The 26,497-nt window shown below is 36.4% G+C and overlaps 4 protein-coding genes across 9 annotated transcripts; 3 read left to right on the forward strand and 1 right to left on the reverse strand.

The window, feature by feature from the left end:
• Positions 1–879: 879 nt before the first annotated feature.
• On the reverse strand, positions 880–9,854 carry LOC147553408 (Zincin-like metalloproteases family protein). The gene is made up of 20 exons (XM_086666828.1): positions 9,369–9,854; positions 9,087–9,208; positions 8,830–8,993; positions 8,250–8,340; positions 7,407–7,586; positions 7,010–7,090; positions 6,378–6,458; positions 6,187–6,279; positions 5,565–5,645; positions 5,320–5,482; positions 5,073–5,193; positions 4,916–4,988; positions 4,208–4,315; positions 3,354–3,451; positions 3,234–3,279; positions 2,068–2,164; positions 1,845–1,918; positions 1,643–1,747; positions 1,324–1,404; positions 880–1,239 (listed from the first exon to the last, which is right to left on the reverse strand). The coding sequence occupies exons 1-20, from the start codon at positions 9,490–9,492 to the stop codon at positions 1,129–1,131; spliced, it is 2,094 nt and encodes a 697-aa protein (XP_086522954.1). The 5' UTR covers positions 9,493–9,854; the 3' UTR covers positions 880–1,128.
• Positions 9,855–9,970: 116 nt separating this feature from the next.
• Positions 9,971–16,315, forward strand: LOC147553409 (uncharacterized). 2 transcript variants are annotated; one of them, XM_086666180.1, is made up of 7 exons: positions 12,393–12,453; positions 12,560–12,790; positions 12,916–13,158; positions 13,244–13,803; positions 14,195–14,291; positions 14,398–14,685; positions 15,119–16,315. In XM_086666180.1, exons 4-7 carry the CDS (start codon positions 13,529–13,531, stop codon positions 16,127–16,129), a joined length of 1,671 nt encoding a protein of 556 aa, XP_086522306.1. In that variant the 5' UTR covers positions 12,393–12,453; positions 12,560–12,790; positions 12,916–13,158; positions 13,244–13,528; the 3' UTR covers positions 16,130–16,315. The 2 variants fall into 2 exon arrangements, with proteins under 2 accessions (XP_086522305.1, XP_086522306.1); XM_086666179.1 differs by lacking the exon at positions 12,916–13,158 and having other exon boundaries at positions 9,971–12,453; positions 12,560–12,696; positions 13,451–13,803.
• Positions 16,316–16,567: 252 nt separating this feature from the next.
• LOC147553410 (plant UBX domain-containing protein 1-like) lies at positions 16,568–19,697 on the forward strand. 3 transcript variants are annotated; one of them, XM_086666187.1, is made up of 8 exons: positions 16,695–16,857; positions 17,988–18,081; positions 18,196–18,261; positions 18,575–18,642; positions 18,780–18,909; positions 19,001–19,105; positions 19,203–19,410; positions 19,614–19,697. In XM_086666187.1, exons 1-7 carry the CDS (start codon positions 16,741–16,743, stop codon positions 19,406–19,408), a joined length of 786 nt encoding a protein of 261 aa, XP_086522313.1. In that variant the 5' UTR covers positions 16,695–16,740; the 3' UTR covers positions 19,409–19,410; positions 19,614–19,697. The 3 variants fall into 3 exon arrangements, with proteins under 3 accessions (XP_086522312.1, XP_086522313.1, XP_086522311.1); XM_086666185.1 differs by having other exon boundaries at positions 16,698–16,857; positions 18,193–18,261; XM_086666186.1 differs by having other exon boundaries at positions 16,568–16,857; positions 19,203–19,697.
• Positions 19,698–20,458: 761 nt separating this feature from the next.
• LOC147553411 (lysine histidine transporter 2-like) lies at positions 20,459–24,571 on the forward strand. Of its 3 annotated transcripts, XM_086666182.1 has the most exons (8): positions 20,526–20,833; positions 20,950–21,330; positions 21,605–21,998; positions 22,092–22,197; positions 22,282–22,373; positions 22,976–23,145; positions 24,133–24,201; positions 24,302–24,571. In XM_086666182.1, the coding sequence occupies exons 1-7, from the start codon at positions 20,697–20,699 to the stop codon at positions 24,194–24,196; spliced, it is 1,344 nt and encodes a 447-aa protein (XP_086522308.1). In that variant the 5' UTR covers positions 20,526–20,696; the 3' UTR covers positions 24,197–24,201; positions 24,302–24,571. The 3 variants fall into 3 exon arrangements, with proteins under 3 accessions (XP_086522309.1, XP_086522308.1, XP_086522307.1); XM_086666183.1 differs by lacking the exon at positions 22,976–23,145 and having other exon boundaries at positions 20,459–20,833; XM_086666181.1 differs by lacking the exons at positions 24,133–24,201; positions 24,302–24,571 and having other exon boundaries at positions 22,976–23,975.
• The last annotated feature ends 1,926 nt before the right edge of the window (positions 24,572–26,497 follow it).

A 26,497-nucleotide genomic window follows, 5' to 3' on the forward strand; every position in this document is an offset into this window, starting at 1 on the left:
CACCTCACATGACCCATTTGACAGAACTGTCTGTGCTGTCGGGTACGGTTATACCCTCGTAAGATGATAATATACATATGCGTAGTTAATCTCTGCTTCTTCTAACTTCAATAATTCGACATAGACGATCTCTGCTTCAACGTGAATGGACGCATGATTCTTTGAACAAATTTTTCTTCGAGTTGATGTTGACTCTTGTCTAGGTCTTTGTCATCAATAAAATTGATTTTTTTTATTTGCATTATTCTCCATAGTCCATACTCACAGAGACATATAAGCAAGTAAGCACTGAGCAATGGGTCTTAAGTTTGTCCTTTTATTCACTTCTCAGGCTCAATAAATCTACTGCCAAAATCCCTTGAAAGGACTTGATCCACTGTCTTGAGTTTCATGTATTTTCATCAATTTTTCTCTTAGATATTTCATTTCACATCAGCTAAAAAATGATAGTTCCCTATATATTTCATTTCACATCACCAAAAAATAATTCCAACAATTTAACTCTCTAGTTAAACAATTTCAAACCTAAGTCGTTTATCTTGAATGACCATGACTAGAATCTTGGCAAAGATTAGAGAAATGTATGAAACCTTGGAATAAGCAAGTAGTTCATAGGTAGAGAGAGAAAATATGAAGTTGAGTAGTTCATAGATTATGGTCATTGACTCTAGCTCTGTCATTTCAAACAGGCATAAATTGCATTATCAACAGTTAGGAGATGACTAGGTAATGTAGACTTACAGATGAAAAAATGGTGAAAATGAGGTTAAGAACATCAACTAACAACCAGAAGGAAAGAAGAAAGAAAAAGCTTTCACCATTCTAGTCAGAGTCTCTGAAAACAGTCGGAACTAGTTGACTCGTGGCTATTGATTCGGCTTTTAATACTGCAAACAAAGATTCAATAATCTGATCGTGTGAATTATAATATAAGTTTGTGAGACAGATTTGTAGACGGTTCATCGAAACTGACCTACTTTCTCTAACAATATGACTAATTTACTAAAAACCAAACATAATCAGAATCGATTAGAATGATTCAGAATAAGATACAAAATTTTGGGTGAAGTTCAATCCTAGGGTGAGAATTTGCTAGAGATATAAGTTACCGAAGTGCTTTTTACGAGGTCACAAACTGTTTCTGGTTTTGTTCTCGATGTATGCTTGAATTGACGGCTCTCTTCCTAAAAAGTCAGATAATAGCTTCACCGGGTCCTGTGATCCTCCAGGGGCTAATACCTTCATAAAGTAAACGTAAAAGGTTTACAAGTCTTGAACTTTTGAAGTGAGAATTGGAACTTTCAGTTTGATTAGAGCAACTACCTTATTCCGAAATTGTAGTCCAACATGAGGATTTAAGAGATCGTCTTGAAACTTTGACGCAAATATATCGGCTGCGAAAACCTAAAAAGATCAAGATATAGCATTAGTTGCAAAGTTGGAATATTTAACAGGTTTTGCGTTATGGTCATGATCTGCAAGAGGTCAGATGTTAGGTTGTTATCAGATGACGAAAAGTGTTTTTGTGTCATGTGAAATTTATGAAAACCCAATATTTTGAGGTGGCCAATGTTAAAAGACGAATATTGGTATCTGATGGTCAGATACCTAAGGTCGGTATCTAAGTTTATATTAAGCACACCTCACTCCAAATACGACTATAGCATGCAGCTTCATAACCAATAGCAAGACGTGGGAAACATGAAGCTGGATTTGTTCCTTCTAAAAGTGGCAACCCTAACATCACCTGGACAAAAGGTAGCCGACTAGTTAAAATATTGAAATCTTTCTAAAATAACATCACAATTACATTTTACAAATTTACGACCGAAAATATTTTTTACCTTTGGGTGTAGATGCTTGAGTAGCTCCATTATATCAACATTTTCATTGGAATGTATTATCTGATCTAAAAGGCCTGATAATCAACATAAATACTTAAACTTAGGTGTAGTATTCGAAACATTATCCTTGTCTAGAAACCAAAAGTTGAGTAAACCAAAACAAAAGTTCAACTTGGAAACAATAAACTTCTTTTATTCTTCTATAAATGATGAAATGCCTTACAGAGAAGAATCTCTTGCTTCAATTTAATGGCTGAAAACGAATCCCGTCTTCTTTTCAATGAAGAAACTATTTCATCTGTAATGGGTTTAGTAATATCCTGCAAGATAAATATTAATTTAATTTAGTAAGACATGCCAGAATCCTTGTAGTAAATAAGAATGTACGTTTATATTTCAGATGTTAGATCCTTGAATAATTGATATGAACCACATTTTTTGTGCAGAGAGATTAATAAATTTTCGTTGTTAGCACAGAATGTCCATAATGACCAATTCTCCAAGCCAGTAACCTATGTCACTTCACCGTTCAGAGTGTGCCAGGAAATCCACTATCTAGAGTTATGATTATCCAACTATTAGTGATTCAAACAGTCCCTTTGCCAACATTATATTAAGATTGATCCTAAATCATAAGGCATAGATAACTAATTTGAGGCTTAAGGAAAAATTAAACATTGATTTGCATAGCTAGTAATTGGTCAACCGTCAACCAGGGAACAAATGGGACCCTTACTAGTGTGAAAGGGCTTCAGCAATAACTCGTTATGTTTTTTTCTAATGTTTATATCTTAATTTTTACCCACTGATCAAGGACCTTGTAGATTTTCTCCATGCTATATAACGATGAAAAATGTTTCTTCCCTCAAAAGTCTTACTCAGAGTTTTGACTTCAAAGCTGATGTGGCAAATCTTCCTTACCACATACTGTCATAAAATAATTTTTAGAAAATCTCAATGACTTAAAATTGTAGGTACAGATTGTACCATCAACACATCAACTGGGACTCCAGGTCATACTCAAAGTGCTTGTACCATTCTGCCTTAAAGAAAAGGTGGAAAGCACACATTTATATTTCTATAATAGAACATTGAATAAGCAGGTGAAGCCAAGTCAATACCACAACAGAGGTCATTTAAAGCAAAATGAACTAACAATTTTCTTTTTACATAATTAAAGGGGTGAAAACGAGCTGAAAGGGAGAATGACATAAGCTAACTAGCTAAGTCAATATAGAGGTAACATAAGCAAAATGAAAATTATAAGTGGCCTTTACGTGAAAATTATAAGGTTATCTCTATGTGAAAATTATAAGTTTATGAGCAAAAATGAAAATTATAAGTCGGTAACCACTATAGAATAAAAACAAACAGAGAGAAAGCAGTTACCTGTTGGAAACCCGACATCAACTTTAATGTGACACTTTCGTAACACCTGAAACAGAAAACCTCAATAAGCAGAGTAGTGTGGATATGTGCAGTCCATTATAACTTAGGAATGTCACTTGCCAGTTTTCTAGAACCTGACTTGGAATTTCAACAAAGTCAGGATCGACGCGAAGCCCTGAAAATCTAGCAAATGGCGCACGATTGCAAATATGATGGACCTGTGAACTCATATCAAGAGAGTCACTTTATAAGTTCTCGTGACGATGAAAAGGCAGCAGAATATTTACAACAGTGTTTTACCATAATCAAATTCTAAATGGAACTCCTGTTACCCGTATTGCGCAAATCCACATAAACCAATAAAGTGCCCTTAGCTTATATGATGCTTGAAAGGTTTTTATTAATTGATTACCCGGTTTTCACTAGAGAAGTGTACTCTCAGAATAACTCTAAGCATATGGTAATATGGTATACACAAAAAAACTGGTGTCTCTGGTTAGGAAGATATTGGTAACTTTTGAAGTCCAAGGACAAATATTTTCACTCATCTCTAAAAGGCAAAGCTCGTATATTTTACTCAGAGAACTAAGATACATTTACTGATTTACAACTAGCCAGCCTACTTGGCGAAGTATTCAATAGCACTCAATACCTTCCGATGATTGGACAACCCAAAACTTAGTTCTCCTAATCTACAAGTTTAAAACCAAATATTTCATCATGGCAATTGATAAAGCTGTGTATACTTTATATAGTGGACCAAACATAATAAACACTGTTAGCATGTACAAGCAGTAGCTGGGTAAGCATTAAATGTGACAAGTAGACAGAGTTTAACACTTTGATCTCCCGTATAGTGAAGATAAAACAAAAGAATAGCTATAAGCCTGTAAAAGCATTTATAATTATAATAAAAACTGTATTAGACATCTCAGTAATTCATCTAAAGGATAAGTTTAGGATAAGAAATATACCACATGACCAAGCTCGTGAAAAAGATTAACCACCTCCGAGAACCGCAATAACCTTGGGCTACCATCAACTTCCTTTCGGAATTGAGATAAAAGTAATGCTACAGGTATCTAGACATAGAAGAATAGAGGGAATGAATAAGTAATAATTAAATAAGCATTATCATCTAAGATGAATTTGTGCACGTATATCCACTCGACGAATGCCATCATTTATAAGTTTCATGCAGAAAGTCTTTCTAGATATAACATGATTTATCATGACATTCCGCAAAAAACCTCGGAAGAAAAAAAAAGTCATGTATCTATCCAGTTCTACTAGCAGATATTCTAACTAGATTCCTGCGGAATAATCCGCGCTTCTCAGCATGTGAAAGAGTAACCTCTTACTCATTAGTTCCGTAATTGTGGTTAATCGTTAGGTCATGTGTTTAACTTTGAGCTAAATCAACATCTAGACAGTAGACAAGCGCATTCAATAGCCTATAAGTGTCTTCTTCGAAAACCAACAAAATCTCATATGACCTGCCACCATTGGAAATCCTCAACAAACCGGAACTCGTAACACAACAAACACTCGAATAGAGGCCACATATTCCTACTCAAAGGGTAAGATACACCTAAGTACATAGAGGTTGAAACACTCGGAGCTTTTTAACGGGTAATAAAACAAATAAATAAAAAGCACGCCAGTCTTTGGAGAACAGTCACCTGTCGTGCGCTGTTAGATGACAAAGAACCATTTTGAAGAGCCAAAACACAAGTCTGACCATATTTTCCTTCCCTGCACAATAACCATAACCAATTTATTTTGTAGGCAAAAATTTTAAAGAAAGGAAAAGAATTTGAAGCTCAACTAAGATATAACCTGGCATAAATATCGAGGTAAAAGTAACCTATGAGCTCAGTGGAACTCAAATCTATAGCAGAGAATAAACGAACGTCACTGTGCCAGACTTCGATATCTGCAATTTCCTCAAATCTAAGGCCTGAAAATGTCAAACAAATATAAGCATTCATAGAAAATTAGATGAAAAATGTACAACCAGAGATATAAAATGTGGAATTGAATACAGATTATACAAAGTAATAAAGCAATATAATAATTTGGTTACCAAAGAGGTCTTCGAAAATTTTGAAAATTCCAGAGAGAACCAATTGAACAGGAAAATATTGATTTACAATGCCGAAGTCCAAATCGAACTTCTGTTCTTCTGCCCTCTTCACATAGTACAATAGGTCTTCAGTTCCAAAGGGAGAGTGTCCTTCCTCTTGCTTCTGATTCACCGAAATGCTTAAGATGATCAGATATCAGATTCAGACAGACAAGAGAAGCAAGGAAACAAACAGCAACACCAACCTTCAACTCTTCCAGAGCAGTAAGTTCTCTAGTAGCTAAGTCAGTTAAACTGGTAGAAATATCTTCTAAGAACTCAAACACCTGGAAATATTAAGACCATAATCCCAAGTAAGAACTGTACAGTGGGTAGATGAAAAGGTTAAAAAAAGTTGAATAGATAAATATGAGATGCACACAAGGTCAAAAAGAACGAAACTGTAAAATAAAAATAGAATAGCATGTTTAAAGTTTTTAAGTTGGCCAGCCTACGTTATATGAAATTTCATGATTTTAATGATTCATAATTTGATTGGCATTTTCTGACTTATTTTGCAGAAAATAGAACAGTTTACAGCTTAATTTTGGCATTGTTAACTGCCTGAAGCATATCGCTGGTTTGTATAGACAAGAATATCACTAGTAAGGCATGCTATTCTGGAAATTGAAAAGAATTTATAATGACATCTGATGCAGATCAGTGGATCACGGCCAGAAAAATGTACAAGCACAGCCTGTTTGACTAGTACCAAGCTGGCAAGCTATCAAGGAGTCAGCTCAAGTGATGTATTATTTAGATATCCACATGCAAACAGGCAAATCATATCATGATTGATACAGGTATGGAATTGGAAAGTTGAAGGACCTTGCTAGATGACTTCGCCATTCTAGGCGCAACAGCATACTCTGCATAGTTTGCATAACCAAGCAATCTAGCTAGTTTGTGGCGTAGCTGGACCTGAAAGCAAGGGGAGAGTGACTAACTTCAATCCAGTTTCCTACTTACACCATAAAACAGTGTAGTCATAGAACACAGAAAAGTAATGTATGCATTACCAAATCTTCTAAGATGGGGAGATTGGTTCCTCCACATCTCCGCCCATAGGCAACAGCCACCGTCTTCCTTGTAGTTCCTACCTTTAAAAATATAAAGAAAGTTGAGAGTTAAAACAAAGGTATGTGCAGTATGATGCTTTTGTCCTACTGCATGACACCTCAATGTATATTCGAACAGAGTCGTGAAATACTACGAACTTCACCCAATCTTTTGTTACATCGCAAAATCGTCACAGTAACTCAAACTCGACATTCGCCTGAAACTATTTGTAAATGTAGGACTTGCCTAGTGCTCCAAATTTGAGAAATTGCGGTAATCGCAAATTTCAGTTACCAGAAGTTTCAGGTAGAGATTTTTAGGTTAGTACGCAACTACGCATACAAAACAAGAAGGCAACGTATTGAACACCATCATCACTTATATATGCGTAAAAACTTGAAAATGTAGTCCGATATCTTCGACAATCCATTATATATCTATTATATATCTTGGAAACGTACACCTATTGAGAACTTAAAAGGAGATCAATGTACCAGTTAGGGTAAGCTTCGTAAATGAATCCCATATCGATAAGGTAGATAAAGAGAACCTAGAAGAAAAACTCCTGCTCAACTTAGATTAGGGGTCATACCTTGCAGTACTCTAGTAGCGGATAAACATGATAACTTCTTAGGGTAATCTTTAATCTGCCATTGTCAGCCTTTTCTAGACTCTGAGCAGAAAAACAAAATCTTATCAATAATATGTAGTCACTTTTACACCTGTAACAACATTACTTAAACAAAAGAGTAGATAATTGCACAAACTTTTCTAACAGTGTAGGTATTCTCATTTAATGCTTCACTCTAAAACCATAAATGAGTGAAAAAACTGAATGAAGATATTTTATATTAATGACTTCAAGGAACTTTATGCAAACAACAGGTTGCTCCATAAATACATGTAACAATGCATAAAAGACGTAAGATACTTATTAAGAAATGAGGAAGTTTAAGGGAAATTACATTAAAATAGAGCAAAAGTATAACCTGAAGAAATTTAGGTGGCATCCCAACAAGATCTTTATCACTTAAGAGTAGAAAAGAATTATCATCATTCAGATTTTGAATATATCGCATGCTTAGCTCGTCTATTTGAGTTCGCAGGCGTTTTACTTCTTCTCTTTTGGTTGTAGTTAGATTCAACCCATTGTGCTCAAAATCCTGAACCTGTCACTGGTCATAAAGAAATTAGCAAATGCACCTCAAGATCTTGACTCACAACTTTGATTTCTGTTCTCAACTTTATAATGATTGAATCAACCTGAATTAATAGTAGCAATTAGTTATTCACTCAATTCTATGGAATAGTAATAAATGGATTTGAGAGTACATTCACAACTCCTCAGCAAGAATCCACAATTTACTCTTTCATATTACTGTTTATAACAAAATTAAAGGAAAATGCACAAGAAACTGAAAAACAAATTTCCATTTCTCTGTTTCTCTTAATGCAACATGAAAATGTAATCAAGATGCAAGAACACAACTAAACATCGGGCCGGAATTTAAATTAGGGCAGTAGGATTTCCAATGGTTTGTTAGTTATATAATATTACAAGCAAAAGTTCAAATAAGTTCAAGGGATTGAGATCATACTCAAATACAGGCATGGGTTTCAATTTTGAAAGGGCCCTTGTGAGAACATTAAAGAGGACTTACAGCTTACTAAGAAAACCATTACTGACAGGTGAATGAAAATTGATGATATACTATTCTCATTTCAGCTATAACTACTAAATACACCTTTAATACTAGAAAAAACATAAACACACACTTAGTTAACAAATGGAGTATAAAAGGCAATATAACTTGTCCAAGCTTTATTCTTACCAAAAACTGTATATAACGTTTCACTTCAGGACTCGTCCATTCCCCTTTTGTAGTAAAAGCCTTGATTACACGGTATACATCCTCTCGTTTGCTGATCACCTTGCATAGAACCGTGAAACATTCAGTGTTTTGACAGCAAAGAAGTGTCTTACAAAGATTTCCTTGTGGGTGGGGGCAGGAGGGTAGGGGGGAGGCCCGATAAGGGGTTTTCCGCAGGCCATGAACTTAAAATAGAACCAAATAGTAGAAACTAAATTGCTTGTGTGAAACTCTCCCATATTAATTGAAAAGCAAAGATACCAAACACACTTAATTGCAGTCAAACCAACTCCTATTAGACAATAAATAAGTTCCCAAATGAGGTCGTAACTCTTAACCAACCATAAACTACTTGAGCATTGAACAAAAAGAAGTCAACTAGACAAAACTCGTAAATCAATTTTGGTCCTGAGGCTAGTATTTATTCATTATGCTTTTACGGCCACTCGGGAAGACTTAAGGAAAGTATCATGCATATACAACAGCCATTTTAACAAATAAAGAAAACCCAATAAGAAGAACCAAAGTGACAAACTGAAACCTGCACATTTGAACGTGAGAGTCTATCCTCCTTTCTGCCTCGGCACTAGCCTTACGAACTTCCTCCGAAACAGACACCATTTTTGGAAAAACACAAGATTGTACTAATGGAAACTGATTTGCCTCAAGCTCTACTAGAGGTGAAATTACACTCATATATGTAACCTGCGGTTTTCAATAAGTAAACCAAATTCAACAAAACCCTAACAAACTCATAATCACCAAATGTTGCAAAGAAAATTTAAGACACTCTTAAACCTTTTCAAGGGGTACTGAAGCTACTGCATCATGAACAGTTTTAGACTTGGCAATAATTTGATCAGCTAATTTGATAATTTCACAACCAGAGAGATTAACACGAACAGATGAACCCGGAAGATCTGTATCACAGTCTTAAAGTAAGTAATTTGAACAATTTCAAAGATTCTTTACCGAATTAGCTATATATAACCTGATATTTTTCAATCAGAAACCCTAATTTCACAAATCAGTTACTTATAAACGAATAGATAGAAAAACTATAGAGAGAATAAAATAAACCTTTCTTTTTGGTTTTCTTCCTTTGAGCGTTAATGGCAGTGATGATTAGGTTTAGAGCTACAGCCGCGATAGCAATACCTCCGGTGAAAGCCAGTAACTTTCTCTCTCTCTTCTCCTTCGCCATTGTTTCTCTCTCTAGTCTCTACCTTCTCTTCTCTTCTCTTTCTCTCTCTACCAGCAGCGGCAAAAGCGAGGGAAAATTGTCAGATGAAGATATTGGAGCGAAAAAATGTGATAATTTTGAAGTCAAAATGTCGGGTTAACAACAAATGACGCAAGATTTTAGCGATTTGATTAGGATCTAATTTAATCCCGATTAAAACCCCCTATAACTTGAGAATTAACGCTCCACCTCCACGCTTGGTATGTGTGTATATCGAGGAACTGACAGAATCATGGACCATAAGATCTAAGATTTCGGGTTTCGACTCAATATCCCTTTAGGGTCAATAGGTTTACTGTGAATAGTTGGAGGTTGAGTTTAATGGTGGCCCCTAGCCAATACGCGGACAACAGTTTTTCTTATATGGACAACTATCTTATGTGGACAAGGCAAAAAAATTAAACTTTTATATGGACATCAGTTTTTAAGGGGACAACTCACTATTATTTTCACTGAAGTCCTCTTAGAATCAGATGTATTATTTGATGACCTCCTTCTTTCTCCATAAACTCTAGGTTAGTTTAGTCTCCATCTCTTCTATTACTTGTTCTTCATCATCACCCAAATTTGTAGAGAGAAAAATTCCTTGGAGAAGCATTGGTGGTTATGGCATCAAACAAAGGTAAGGGAGTTGTTGTAGAAGAAGACGGTACTTATGGCATAGAAAATCAGAGAAGATGTGGAAGACGAAGATGGATCTGTTGGTTCCTCTGAAAACGATTGTGAAGAGGAAGATGAACCTGGTAATTTGGGTTGTGCAAAAATATGGCATAATAGAACATCACTTGCGACGAAAATCTGGCATAATAAGAAAACTTGCCAGATTTTCGTCGCAACTTAGCTTCTGTTATGCAATATTTTCGTCGATTTTCTGCGAAAATATGGCATAACAGAAGCTAAGTTGCTACGAAAATCTGGAAAATTGTCCGATTTTGCCAGATTTTCTGACGAAAATATTGCATAACAGAAGCTAAGTTGCGACGAAAATCTGGAAAATTGTCCGATTTTGCCAGATTTTCGTCGCAAGTTATGTTCTGTTTTACCTCATCAATGTCATTAATGCTTATTATAGAAACGTCCGGAAAAACTTCTTCAGGTGCATATTGAGGGATTTTGTTTTCTTCATCCATCTAGGGTTTGATAAAAAAAAAAATGGTAGAAACTACAGTTTACTTTTAGTAGAAGTGAAGAAAGAAGAATAAGACTAAGAAAAGATTTTGTCTTCTTCATCCATCTAGGGTTTGATAAAAAAAATAAAAACTATAGTTTACTTTTAGTAGAAGTGAACAAAGAAGAATAAGACTAAGAAGAAGGAAGAAGAAGACAGTTTAGGTTTTCAATCTTTAACTATTATTTTTGTTAGTAGTCCACATGTTACTAATTATTAGTATTTAAAATTTTATGGAGTTGTTCCCTTATTAAATCAAAGTCAACTAAGTCGAGCATAGTTGACTCGTATCGGGCCCGAAAACAGTTGCCATATAAGAAAAGCGGTTGTCCGCGTATTGGTCACCAGTTTAATAAGGCCACACAAATCACAGTCTGACAACTCGTAGACAAGGCTCGCCCCTATCTTTAACAAGACGTAAGCACTGTACTCGTTCGTAAGCATTGAGCAGCTAACAACAAGCTACGACGAAAAGTAGTGAATGGAACTTGGAGAAGCGAAACGAGCATATCAGAGAAAGGGGTATGGCTTATGTTACATTTTTCAGGCCCCACACCGCTAGAGCCCCTCTAGAGTAAGGCTCTTCCGCTATCAAGGCACCTGATGGAATTGTAATTCATTCCGGGTGCCTATTAGCACATGATATGGACTTGGTTGGTGCCTACTGGGGAACACATTTGAGCCCACCTCCACCCATTCACTTATCATAATCTTTTTCCTTTCCGTATATCTTCTTCTTTTTCGTATCATCATCATCATCATCGCGTTGTTGATTATGTTTAAGAACAAACCTTTGTTCTTAAACCCACCATCATCGTTCCACAACGAAAAGTTAAAGAAAAAAGGAGATTAAGACCGAACTTTGATTCAGACAACAATCATGATATCTTATTTTTGTGGTTGAAGTTATATTGGTAGTTAAAAAACACAAAATTCGAAATACCTAGGGCCGAGCACTTTTTTTTTGAACTGTTTAGCGTGCCTCGAACCCTTGACATTTAATGTGGAAGTCTATACCTTTACCACTCCAACCAAGGGTTGTTGGCCAAGTCTGAACAGTTGCTTTGGCTTGTGGGCAGGTCTATCCGTGCCCTTTATACCTGGATGGCTGGTCGAATAGGTGTTTGGGGGTCAATCTCCTCTACCAGGTGCCAATTGCATTTTGGCCGGGGGTCTTTAACTGCTCCTTGAGAGAAAGACAAGACAAACCCCCACTCCAGAAGATTTAGGGAGAATTACTGAAACCCCTGCTTTTTTATAATGCTTTTTACTGAAACCCCCACCTTTTATTAGTAATTACTAATAACCCAGACTTCTGTTAGATTTGACGGTAGAAATTACTAAAAGACCCATATACTAAAACCGGACCAGTTGAGGGATCAGAAAAATGGGGCGCCTTCGATAGAAAGCCGGGGCGCCTAAAAACACAACCTTCTTCTCTCCCTCACCCGCGCGATATTACCAGCAGGGAAACAAAACTCGGGTATTCTTACTCTCTCTATCTCTAACGAAACTCCATGAAAGCAGCCTCTCTCCCTAACGAAACTCCATAAGCGAACCAGGTATTCTCCCTCTCTCAACCTAATTTTTCTTCATCAACACGAGAAACGGAAATCCGATGGCGCCCAAGACGAAAGAGAAACCTAAACCCTCATCTCAACCTAATAATGTCTCAGTTGAAGATCTTTTCTCTTCTCTTAATCGACATATTCAGAGATCTGAATACGAACAAGCCATTAAAGTTGCAGATCAAGGTCTTTTCTCTCTAACTAACCCTCTTCAAAAAAGTTCGTTTCATTTTTTTTTCGATTGTTTCATTTTTATTGAATTTCATCTTCTTTTTTTTATTTTATAATATAGTTCTTGTGATTGTTCCTGGCGACGAGGATGCATTACGTTGTAAGATTGTGGCTTTGATTAAAGTTGATAATATAGATCTTGCTCTTTCAACAATTCAACGGTCTAAAAATGTCAATTTTGATCTTGGTTTCTATAAGGTAATTATTATTAGCTAAATCTCTTTGATTAATTTTGGTTTTATTTGATGCATTAGGTTATTGATCTGGTAGTTTGGTTCCCTCATTTTAACTAGTAATTGTTAATAGACAACTTTATTGGTTTTGATTTAGATTAGTTAGGAATTTCTCTCTGGTTCAAAAGAATGAAGAGAAAATTGAGAATGAATCAGTTGGCTCATGAAAATGTAATATGCTTAGACTATCGTCTATCACTTCTATATGATCACTAGTATGTTGTTTGAGTTAGAATGTGGGTTTTTAGCCCTAAAAGAGTAATTTGTTTAATTTATGTGTATTTATCTTGCAATCTCTTGGTACCAGTCATCTAAGGTAGTCAATTTCACATGGTAATTTGGTGAGTACTTGAGTTAACCAAACATTAAATAGGGGAGGAAGGATTTCGGTATCAAACAGGTTAACAATGATGGATATAAACTGATGGTGGTTTTTGTTGCTATAAGTGGTTCACTATATGAGAGGAAATGACTATCTTTTACATTAGGGTAGTGTTTCTATAAACCTGTAGCTGTCTTTTTTTTTTTCTTTCTTCGGTCGACATATCAGAGTCAGTAGCTCCAATTTAGTCATGCATTTATGTTTTTTTTTTATCTGTTATACTTCTACTGTAAGCTTTGTTTATCTGCGTTTCTGTTGGTAGTCTTTCAAGTTATAACTTTCTGAAAGACTTAAACCATGAAATCTATTTTTTCTAACAACGGGCTTCTCCAAGCAGGCATATTGTCTATATAGACAAAACAAGTTGGATGAGGCGTTGGAATCTCTGTCAAGTCAAGAGAAAACATCTGTCACCATGCAATTGGAATCACAGATTCTGTATCGTTTAGGGAAAATGGAGGAATGCATGGATGTTTATCAGAAGCTTCAAAAGTTAAAAATTGAGTCCTTAGAAATCAATATTGTGGCCGGTTTAATTTCTGCAGGAAGAGCTTCTGAGGTTCAAGGGACGATGGATGCACTCAAAGTTAAAGCAAATAGTAGCTTTGAGCTGGCTTATAACGTTGCTTGTTCTTTGGTCGAGGGGAATAAATATACAGAGGCAGAACAACAATTGCTTTCAGCTAGAAGGTGTGTATATTGAGTTATGGAATTATTAAAACTTGAGCTTTGTTGGTAGTGCATTTCGTTTATTTGGTGCTTGGTCAGGTAACTAGTAGAAAGAATCGCCGCTGAGTTACCAACTCCAGGACTTGTTCATCCCTTAATTGTTTACTATTCATGTATGGTGTTTGTGGTTGATGTTGCTTATAGTCTTGCACCACTGGTACTATGCATTCTACTATTCTATGTTTTATGGTCTGAGCATCTTTGTTGACCAGAAATAAAGTATAAGAAAGGTAATGGGTGGAGGCTATCAAGTCTATCATCAGTTCATTACTCTTTTGTATGTCGCCTTTGAATTCGTTACCGTAGCTCTGATGGTTTTTCTTCTAACTTCCCCTTAATTTTATGTTTACAGAATTGGTCAAGAAACTCTAATGGATGATAACTGGGCTGATGATGAGATAGAGATTGAACTTGCTCCTATTGCTGTACAGCTCGCATATGTTCGACAGGTTATTAAATTTTTTTTGTCAAACTAATTTTTGCAGTTGAAGCATTTAGCAGCTAATGTAAAATGAAGTTTGTTTGTTGACTTGTAAATTGAATCATTTTCTTCAGTTACTTGGACACCCAGAAGAAGCGATGGAAACATATGTTGACATAATTAATCGAAATCTGCCCGATGATTCATCACTGGCTGTGGCAATAAACAATCTTATCGCATTGAAGGGTCCAAAAGATGTATCTGATGGTCTAAGAAAACTCGATAAGCTGATAGAGAAAGGTGCTACGCCAAATAGCTTTCAGCTTACTAGGGGGCTTGATTTGAAGCTATTTTCGAAACAGAAAGAGGCGATATATTCTAATCGAGTGCTTCTACTCCTTTATGCGAACAGGATAGATCAGGTTTGTTGCTTGTCAAATTGTGTTCTTAGTTTGATGCTTCCTTATCTATATTCATTGAAAGTTTGGTCCTCAATTTCCTAGCATATAAGAGCAACTATGTGCGCTCATAGACTTCATCAGTATAACTACATCTCAATTTTCAGGGGTGGTGAAAATTGTAAGCTGGGGGTTACCATTAGTAGTATAAAGACTTGAACAGTGCTTATTCTTCATAATAACCTATTTTAGGTTTATTAAGTATCTACTACCATATCCAAAAGGAGGAATGGCCCTCATGTGTATCAAACCCGATATAGTCAATGATGTCATTTCTTCTTAGTTCTTTATGTTTTAACTTCTTATAACAGACCTAGTATGAACATTACTCTCTTGTGTATCATATCCCACGGGTCTCTACATATGGATAAATCTTGAATCATGTATGTGTTTGCAGGCCCGAGAACTGGTAGCTGCTCTCTCAAGCATGTTCGCCAGCAGTGTCACTCCAGCATTGCTTCAAGCTGCAGTTTTTGTGCGAGAAAACAAAGCCAACAAAGCTGAAGAAATCCTTTTGCAGTTTGCTGATCGGTTCCCAGAGAAAGCCAAGGTGGCCCTCCTCGCACGTGCACAGGTTGCTGCTGCCGCTAATCACCCTCAGATAGCTGCAGAATCCTTGTCGAAGATAGTCGACATACAACACATGCCAGCCACTGTCGCCACACTTGTGTCCTTAAAAGAGCGTTCTGGGGACATTGATGGTGCATCAAAGGTGTTTGATTCCGCAATCAGTTGGTGGTCGAATGCCATGAGTGAAGATAACAAGCTTGACCAAATCATGCATGAAGCTGCTTCCTTTAAGCTGAAGCACGGGCGGGAGGAAGAAGCAGCTCGCTTGTATGAGGATTTGGTGAAGAGTCATGGAAGTGTTGAAGCTCTAGTCGGGCTTGTAACGACTGCGGCCCGTGTAGATGTGAACAAAGCAGAAGCTTATGAGAAGCAACTGAAGCCCTTGCCTGGCCTGAAAAGCGTAGATGTGGACACATTGGAAAAGACATCAGGTGCTAAACATGTCGAGAATGGCGATAACTTACGAAACATTGATGTATACGAGGAAGCAAAAGCAAAGGCGAAATCAAAGAAAAAGCGAAAGAGAAAGCCCAAGTACCCAAAAGGATTCGACCCTGCGAATCCAGGCCCACCACCAGATCCAGAACGATGGCTACCGAGGAGAGAGAGGTCCAGTTACAGACCTAAACGAAAAGATAAAAGAGCTGCTCAGGTACGAGGTTCTCAAGGTGCAGTTGTCAGAGAAAAACAAGAGACTGGTAATGCATCCAGCAGTGGTAACACCAGCACTTCGAAATCGAAAACAAATCAAGCAACAACCAGTACTTCCAAACCAAGCACAGAACAACCCAAGGCTTCTACATCATCAAAGTCATCGAAAAAGAAGTCAAGACGTTAAGTCTTCGGCATTTGACTATAATCTTTTTGGTTTTAGTAGTTGTGAGACTTTCCAAATTCTCTCTTTTTTGTTATTTTACTATGATAGACATTTTTTTTCAAGATTTTGTTAACTGGCTATACTTTTTGTGGTGTTACATTATCGTTAATTTGCTATGGCAATAATAACATTAATCAAATCTTATAATGTTTGTTGTTTCTCTAAGTCAGATATGAAATCTGATTTGAAGTCCAAATTGATTTGATTCAAATTACATAATTTTTGCCTTCGTTCCTTTCGTAATGTCTGATTGTACTGATTCAGTTGATTTTGGGTGATTATCTGGATGACTAATTCGGGTTTATTTTAGTCCCTCAGTTTAGATTCCTAAACAAAAAAAATTGCCAAGTGATAACAAGTTGAGACTCTTCAAAATTAGAATGGGAGACTTTTAATCTTGAGGGGAGATTTTAGAAATCTTGAGATTAAAAAAGGAATTACTACTTAATAGACTAATTAAGATTAAAATAGAAATTATTGTAAGAAGGGGCTTTCTAAATCCCACAAATTATTACTAGTACTTCAAATTGTTATTTGGTGGGGTTGAGGCTTTTTGGTTGTTCTTTCTACACATGAGAATTGAATCTTCTTCTTTTTCCTCTTCTTCTTCTTCTTCACATAGCAGTAGTCTTGTTAAGAGGAGAAAGCTGACAACAAGCTCTGATACCATGGAGTCTGACATACCCAAGGTCCTCTCTCTATCTCTCTAATGTTTCTGAGATTGGGTTTGTGTTTTATGGAGTTTGAATTTCTTTGGGTATCAATTATTTCCACAATTCTATCCAAGTTTTTGTGTTCTTCTATCTGGGTTTTTGACTTGTATTGAGTTCAATTCAAATAGGTCATTATGTTTATCTGATTCAAACTGCTGTTTTTTGTTGTTGTTGTTGTTGTTGTTTCCTTTGAATTCAATTTGTACCTGATGGATGCCTGTGAATATGAGTGGTTACTTGACTTTTTCTTGATTCAGAGTGAACAGTCAGTAAATTAGTATGTTTTTTTGGTTGAGTTTTGATCTTTAATTGAAGAACCAGAAACCCTAAAAGATCTTTTGGTACTTCCTCTCTTGACTCCTCCCCCTAACAGTTAGTCAACTAGGGTTTACCCTTTGAATCAGTAAAGTCCACAGATATGACTTTATTAGCTACTATGTGGTTTCATCACTTCTTCATGTGTATTACTAATCTTTACTTGAAATTTGACTCAGATCTGATTAGACCCGGTCCAGTAAACCCGATGATACAGTTGAGGCTATACTGAGGACTCGAAATCAAACCTTAAACATGACGATTGACTTAACACTCCCAAAAGAGAGCCCCTCCATCCCAAAATAAAGCCAATTTGTGAAGCCTGTTTCGGTTGGGTGATTAGTCAATAGTCCCTCGAGACTCTCATTTAGGGTAGTCTCGACACTCGGGTCTCCTCGCTTAGAGTAGTCTCGACCCTCGGGCCTCCTCACTCAGGGTACACTAATTACAGGACCGTAAGCCTTTGTACAGTTAATGTTCCTATTTGCTCGAATCAAATCGTTCCAAAACAAAATTTGTAGTCCCTTCAGTACTGAGAGCTGAGAGCACATCGGCTCCTTGTCGTGGAAGTTTGTGGTTCTGTGTGAAACCACGTTTGCCTCTGGCCCTTTTCCTGTCTGTTTAGAGTAAATATTACCCTGGGTTGATTGAATAGTAAAGTTCATATTTATGTCGACTTTGTTAGTTGATCTAATCATTTGATATCCTATTTACTTATTACAAAGGTGAGTTTCTTCAGCTCCTCTAAGATAATTAACTTTGACCCTTTTCTTTGTATACGATCAATTCAGGGAAAGCTCGCAGCTGTAGCAGAAAATCTTGGACGAGAAATTAGTGTGTTTGAGACATTGACAACTTCCATATCAGAGAAAGATTATATGAATGGTATGCGCCAATAATATCAGGAAAATGAAGCGATGGAGTTTATTCTAAGTTTATATCTATTTATGTGCAGTTTCATTCCTAAACTGTTTGTGTTATTGGTTGTCCTGACAGAAGAGCCGGATGACATCTACGAGTTCACTGCGGAGGACTATTATAGAACCATGTCAACGAAAAAGGATGGTAACGATCGTTACGACATTACTTATACTCTAATTGACCAAATAATTTTGATACGACCAGATTGGTATCTATAAGACTATAACATTAGTACTACTTTTTCTTTATGTCCGGTTCTTTTGATATCCTAAGAATTGTAACAGATACCAATCTGGTCGAAAAAGGATGGTAACGATCGTTACGACATTACTTATACAGTTATACTCTAATTGACCAAATAATTTTGATACGACCAGATAGGTATCTATAAGACTATAACATTAGTACTACTTTTGCTTTATTTCCGGTTCTTTTGATATCCTAAGAATTGTAACAGATAAATCCCTAAAGACACGTAAACTTCGAGAAGCAGAGCAGGCTGCTCGAAGAGCTAGAATAACTAAGGTAATGTAGCCTCATTATATGTTACCCTTTTTTTGAATCTTTTATTGTTTCATGGGTTTTGTTTTACATTGCTCAATGTTTTATTGATGGATCACTTCCATATCAATATCAAAATTATTTGAATTTCGTTTGCGCAGGCGGTAGTTAGAGTCCGTTTCCCCGATAATTACACTCTAGAAGCAGAGTTTCACCCATCAGAGACATTACAAAGTCTGATAGATCTTCTCGTGAAAGTAGTTGCTCGGCCAGAACTACCATTCTATATATGTTAGTACTATTCCAAATGTTTAAAGGATCAACTAAGAGTAAATGACTCGAGTTTTTCGAAGCTAAAATTTCATGTTTTCACATTTTTCAGATACCACACCTCCAAAGAAGCAGATAAAAGACATGTCCGAGGATTTCTACTCTGCTGGCTTTGTTCCTGGTGCTATTGTGTATTTCTCATATGATCTACCACAAGGTAAATGTTTACTCAGTTAACGTTTTATGTGATTCGAAGATCTAAAAGTCGTCTAGTTTTTCCTTTTACGACTAAATTTTGCATATGGGATGAACAGGAGATGACTCCGCGAAAGCTAATTTGGGACCATTTCTTAAAGATGAGATTCAGTCTTTGATTGGGCTAGATGATCTCATTTCAGAGCAGGTCAAGCCCGAGCAGTCGGCCCCAGAACCTAAAGTAGTCGAACCCTCCCCTGGTACCCAAGAAGTTAAATCTGCCGAGAAAAAATCCGCGAAGCCAAAATGGTTTAAACTGAAGTAATGGTATAATCTTCTTCTTCGATCATGCGTAACTTCAAAACTCTAGATTCCATGATTTCGATGCTTCTATCTGACCGAGTTGGTGGGTTTTATCAGTTTAACCTGAATTCGGCCCTATTAACATGATATCAGTTTGATCTTGCTCATGAACACGGCGAGTCCACTTGTGAAGTTGAGTCTAATATCTAGGGGTTTGCTTTTCCCAGGTGAGTAAGCGGGGGATCAAACTGCAATAAATATATTAAGAGATTGTTGATGTTGTTTAATATAATAAGAATGAAGTTACTTTATTGCACTTGTGATGACAATCGTACCTGACTCTTATTGATAGGGTCCCTATTTCCTGCGGACTCAATCTGTCTCTTAGTTCCTCGGTATAATCTCTCTCTCTCTCTCTCTCTCTCTCTCTCTGTCTTAGAGATGAAAAAAGATTCTCGCTATCGGCACTTTCGCAATATATACGAGGTTCCACTACTAAGCTTCTCCCGCAATATCTGCAAGACGTAATCTCTCCGTGTCTCTACAATAATAAGTTTTGAAAGTTAAAGAAAAAAATTAAATTGGCAATACGTGTCAAGTCTCAATTGCTCACGTAAGAGTTCGGGTCAAACCTCAAACCTTAGGTTATCTAATCAACTGCTCTACCCGACTCTGCTGCCCAAATAATACTATTTATAAATATTTATAAATGTTAGTATATGAATTGGGGGCTCCTACCAAATAATACTATTTATAAATATTTATAAATGTTGGTATATGAATAGGGGGCTCCTAAATTTTGGGAGCCCTAGGAGGACGCCTAGGTCCACGGGCGACCCTGGAAAAAGTGCATGTACTCTGTATTTATAGTTTCGAAAATAATAAATGAATCTCGTTACTGAAGTAGCTAATAAGACAAGAGGTACTTTAGTCTTTTTCATACTGTGAAAAGACTAAATTACCTAGTCATGTTAAGGGAGTGCTGGAAGACGCGTACCCGGAAGTCTTTTTTCTAAAATACTGGCGAGACACTGTTTGAATGAAGTGTACCGGGAAGTCTTTTTTCTAAAATATTGGCGAGGCACTCTTTGAATGAAATTAAAGTTTGTTGGTAAATAAATTTTGAATGAATGTAAAGGTGGCGAGCCTTCAATAGTTTACTGAATCAACAGAAAGAGTTTCAGATAGAGAACAATAGTTGCATTTATAAATAACAAGTGCTCCTCTCTTATCTTCTTCACCAGATTTTGGCTATCTCCTAGAGAATTCAAACTTTGTTTTTCTCTTGTTTATTCTTCTTCTACTTCTTCATGGAACTCCCCACAAACCGTCTACCTATAGCATCAGACAGGAATGCTAGATGGTGGTACTCTACGTTCCATAATGTTACAGCCATGGTTGGAACTGGTGTGCTTACTCTTCCTTATGCCATGTCTGAACTTGGCTGGTACGTGACCTTTATTCTAACCCATTATCTCTGTCTGTCTATTTGTCTGTCTGTCTGTTTGTTTGTCTATTTATCTATTTGTCTGTCTCACTAATTTCAATGTTTTGCAATTATAGGGGTCCGGGAGCGAGTATACTAGTAGTATCTTGGGTCATCACCCTGTACACGTTATGGCAGTTAGTGGAAATGCACGAATGCGTAGAAGGAAAACGTTTTGATCGTTATCATGAACTTGGGCAGCATGCTTTCGGTGAAAAACTTGGATTGTGGATCATTGTACCTCAACAGTTGATTGTTGAAGTCGGTGTTGATATCGTTTATATGATTACCGGTGGGCAATCATTAATGAAGATCCATGATCTATACTGGCCAGAAAATCATTTTAGACTCACATACTGGATAATGATCTTTGCTTCTATTCATCTTGTGCTTGCCCAGGCACCCAACCTAAACAAATTGTCTTGGCTGTCTCTTGTTGCTGCAGTCATGTCCTTGAGGTATATACCCATTACGTTAACCTTCAATTTCGATCGATCTTATTACGCGTGTTTTAGATCTTGAGGCCCATTTGAGCTGACTATTTGGAAGGGCTTCCCCAGCTTCCAGCCATTCTGAAGATAATAGATATTTTACTATGCCTGATATACTAGATAATAGATATTTTACTATGTTGGAGGCTATTGCTCCAGGATTGACCTAGACTTATCAACTTTAGAAATTTTACTATGACGACATTGGATAATTCTGATTACTACTTCATGTATTCTGCAGCTATTCTGTCATTGCTTGGGGTGCTTCACTTCACAAAGGAGTTGTACCCGGTGTTAGTTACGCCCTCAAGGCTTCAACACCACAAGGAAAAGTTTTTGGTTTTTTCGGTGCTTTAGGGGATGTCGCATTTGCTTATGCAGGCCATAATGTGGCCTTGGAAATCCAATCGACTATTCCTTCCACACCCGCTAAACCATCAAAGAAACCAATGTGGAAGGGTGTTTTTATCGCCTATATCATCATTGCTATATGTTATTTCCCCGCTGCTTTTATCGGATATTACATGTTCGGGAACACACTTACGGGCAACATTCTAATTGCACTCAACAAACCTAGTTGGCTAATTGCTCTAGCCAACTGTTTTGTCTTCCTCCATGTTCTCGGTAGCTATCAGGTGAAGTTTCGGTTCTCTTTTCATCGAGATCAATATCTTGTAATCATTTTTCGGCCTTTAGTTGACATAGTTTATGGTTTTCTCTTTGTGAAGATTTTTGCCATGCCAGTATTTGACATGATGGAGAATTTTCTAGTGGGAAAGATGAAGTTTACACCGGGTCTTCCCCTCCGTTTGGTTGGACGTAGTTTATACGTTTGTGCGTAAATCTCTTTATTCTTTGATATTTTCGATCAATTTTCATCTATAGCCATCTAACTTTTTTTGTTTCGTATTGTTACAGTATTCACAATGTTCGTCGCGATAACTTTCCCTTTTTTTGGGGGACTACTTGGGTTCTTCGGAGGATTTGTTTTTGCTCCAACTACATACTTTGTAAGCCATAACTACTTCTTACTTTATAGTGACAGATGAATCTACTCGAAAACTGATGGAGACCATCAAGATGGGCCTCACAGCCGAACTAGTTAGAGGGCCTCATGGCCGAGTCCATTAGGGTTAGAGTTTAGGAGTTTCCATGTTTTAGTATTTCCTACTAAGTCTAGGTTTAGAAGTTTCTATATTTGAGTATCTTTGATATTTAGGAATCCTAATTTGAGTCTATCTAGTAGTTTCTAAGTTCCTATAAAAGGAAGTCAGGTATGTCCTTGTTATTCAGATCAGAGAATATTATCAATCGAGTTTATTATTAATCAGGTTTATCGTTTTGTTCTTTACTTTATTAGTTTATTTACGTATTTTATCAGTTTATTTACGTATTTTATCATTGTTATAATGGTGGATTCCATTACTTTTACGCTTCCGCAACAATCTACATCAGCTGGTATTCAGAGCTTTAAGAATCTGGGAACAGATAATTTTTTTTTAAATACTTCTCATCTTGAATGTCGATTCCAAAAGATCAAAACAAAATTAATGTCGATTCCAAAATTCCTATGTTTGATTATCAATATCATATAGATTTTTGGATTCAACAGATGGAAGATTGGTTTATAAACCAAGAAGTCCATGACGAAGATAAGGTTTTTGTCATCGAACAACACTTGTCTAAAAGAGTCTATGAAAAATTCAACGAGATGCAATGGAGACTCATTGATCAAGGAAAAAAATTCGTCGACGATTGGACTACATTGAAAAGCATCTTTAGGTATGTTTTTCTTCCTTTAGATGAATATTTTTCTTATGTGGAGACAAAGATTGAATCCAGTAGACAGTTCTCGAATGTTACTTCGGTCACCGTGTTCTATGGTATTGAAGAAGTTCTTGACAAAAAAAATAAAATTTTCTCAATGACGGAGGAACAAGAAAAACAAAGTGAATTATCCTCTTTTAGCTTGAAAAGGTCAGTTCATTCTAGTTTAGATTTGATTAAGCCATATTCGAGTTTGGTTTATAAGCAACACGAAGATGAACGTGGGAAGATCGTTCAAGTGAAGAAATTCAAGGTTGATTTTTCCATAAAATATTATGTGGTGTTTGTGGTCTTCTTCATCAAATTAAAAGATGACGGGAGATGTTGCAATTTGTTGGAAGTTTCTTTCCTACATTTATTTTTGCAAGATTCTTTGCAATATGAGATTGAAGCTAATGATTTCGTCCAAGTGGGTGTCCTTCGATCCCAATGCACCGTTCGCTCGAAGTGGGAATTAAGGATTGCATTGTTGAGTCTCACTTGAGGGCAAGTTCGTTCTCGGTCGGGGAGTATGATGGAGACCATCAAGATGGGCCTCACGGCCGAACTAGTTAGAGGGCCTCATGGCCGAGTCCATTAGGGTTAGAGTTTAGGAGTTTCCATGTTTTAGTATTTCCTACTAAGTCTAGGTTTAGAAGTTTCTATATTTGAGTATCTTTGATATTTAGGAATCCTAATTTGAGTCTATCTAGAAGTTTCTAAGTTCCTATAAAAGGAAGTCAGGTCTGTCCTTGTTATTCAGATCAGAGAATATTATCAATCGAGTTTATTATTAATCAGGTTTATCGTTTTGTTCTTTACTTTATTAGTTTATTTACGTATTTTATCAGTTTATTTACGTATTTTATCATTGTTATAATGGTGGATTCCATTACTTTTACGCTTCCGCAACAATCTACATCAAAAACTAATTTGAAATCAATCCTTTTTAATCAATTTCAGCTTCCTTGTATCATGTGGTTGGCTATCTACAAACCGAAAAGGTTTAGCTTATCTTGGTTTATAAACTGGGTAAGTTTAGATATCTAAATCGAATGAGTTTTCTTTGGGTATTCATTGTTGAAATATGAATCTAATAATGTTGAGTACTTTGTGTTTTTTTTCTTTTCAGATTTGCATCATATTAGGTGTTTCATTGATGATTTTAGCGCCTATCGGTGGACTATGGCAGATATTTAATCAAGCGAAAAGTTACAAATTCTATTCATGAATATGATTGATTGTTCATGAATCAACTTTATGTGCCAATCAGTTGAATATCGTCTGTCTAATAATTAATTGGATGTTGGCATTGTATTAATTATACGTTTTTTCGATCATTCGAACTTTGAAGTTGAATTTTATTTATGTACAATTTGCTCCTATATTATGGGTTCTTCTATGTAGTTGTGTCTCTAGTTTTCTTGGGTGATATGCCCAACACAAGCAACCTTCCCTCTCTGTCCTTGCTTGGAAAGTTGTTAGGTTTCTTAGTGGTGTTTTCATTCCTCATTGTCTAAATCTAATTCGTCTGATACAAACGGACCCAAAATGTATCATTCAGACGATTCATGAAAACAAACATTCCGAAATCTGACTCATGGGAAAAGATGTGCTATCTTAATTATCATTTCTTTTATCGTTAGATACAAGCAAACAAGAGCCGTCTAGATCTGCCATCGTAGAAAGATTATAAATTTTTTGTATAATTCTTTGAAGTTGGAAACTTTGACATTGTTAATCTACAATGAGAATCTGCCAGTGAATAGATATAGAGTTAGATCACAGATTACAAACACCAAAAAGAATGACCTAGAAAAATTCCTTTTTGTTGTTCATTTGAAGAACTCAATATGTCCTACATTAACTGGGTAAACAATTACTAATAGTAATGGTTGACTCGAGTTTTTCGAAGCTAAGATTTCGTGTTTTCACATTTTTCAGATACCACACCTCCAAAGAAGCAGATAAAAGACATGTCTCAGGATTTCTACTCTGCTGGCTTTGTTCCTGGTGCTATTGTGTATTTCTCATATGACCTACCACAAGGTAAATGTGTATTCAGTTAATGTTTTATGTGATTCGAAGATCTAAAACTCGTCTAGTTTTTCCTTTTTACGACTAAATTGTGCATATGGGATGGACAGGAGATGACTCGGCCAAAGCTAATTTGGGACCATTTCTTAAAGGTGAGATTCAGTCTTTGATTGGGCTAGATGATCTCATTTCAGAGCAGGTCAAGCCCGAGCAGTCGGCCCCAGAACCTAAAGTAGTCGAACCGTCCCCTGATACCCAAGAAGTTAAAGCTGCCGAGAAAAAATCCGCAAAGCCAAAATGGTTTAAACTGAAGTAATGGTATAATCTTCTTCGTCGATCCTGTGTAACTTCAAAACTCTAGATTCCATGATTTCGATGCTTCTATCTGACCGATTTATGGGTTTTACTGAGTGGGTTTTATCAGTTTAACCCGAATTTGGTCCCATTAACATGATATCAGTTTGATCTTGCTCATGAACACAGCGAGTCCGCTTGTGAAGTTGAGTCTAATATCTAGGAGTTTGCTTTTAGCAGGTGAGTAAGCGGGCAATCGAACTGCAATAAATATATTAAGAGATTATCGATGTTGTTTAATATAATTACAATGAAGTTACTTTATTCGTTTGTATGGTTTCACATTATATGTAATGTTTATCATTTATATATGTTAGTTTCTTTAGTTATCAAATCTAATATATTTATTGAAGATGGCCGAAACTAGCACTCATACTAGAACAAACTGGACTCTTGGACTCCTCAACTCTAAAAAATGGAGTATTTGTTTATTTATGTTTGAAGCAACTCTCCCAATCTGTTTTGTTGACGCTTCGATTTATTGCTCTTGTGATGACAATCATACCAAACTCTTATAGATAGGGTCCTTCGCGACTCTCAAAATCAGATTGAAAAATATCTTGTTTTTATCAATGTTTGATGGACTAAAAAAATGTAGAATTCGATTTTTCATAGTAAAAATTTGTGAAAAATGTGGTAAAATTCATTTCCTACTATCTGCCTCAAAAGGCCATCTTTTCCTTCTGTAGGACTCTGTCCGACTCAGTAGTTCCTCGCTATAATCTATCTCTCTGTGGATGAAGAAAATATTCTTGCAAAATTATTAGATGAAAAAAGATTCTCGCTACCATCACTTTCGGAACACCAGGCTCCATTACTGATGCTTCTCTGCAAGACATAATCTCTCTGTGTCTCTAAAACTTAAATTGTCGTATGTGTCAAGTCTCAATTGACATCTCAATATGATATACCGTCGTGTCGTTTCAAGACCCAAATT

Source organism: Eschscholzia californica, unplaced genomic scaffold, assembly GCF_041429995.1.
Source record: "Eschscholzia californica isolate CP2 unplaced genomic scaffold, dmEscCali1.0.p SCAF_3, whole genome shotgun sequence".
Classification (NCBI taxonomy): domain Eukaryota; kingdom Viridiplantae; phylum Streptophyta; class Magnoliopsida; order Ranunculales; family Papaveraceae; genus Eschscholzia; species Eschscholzia californica.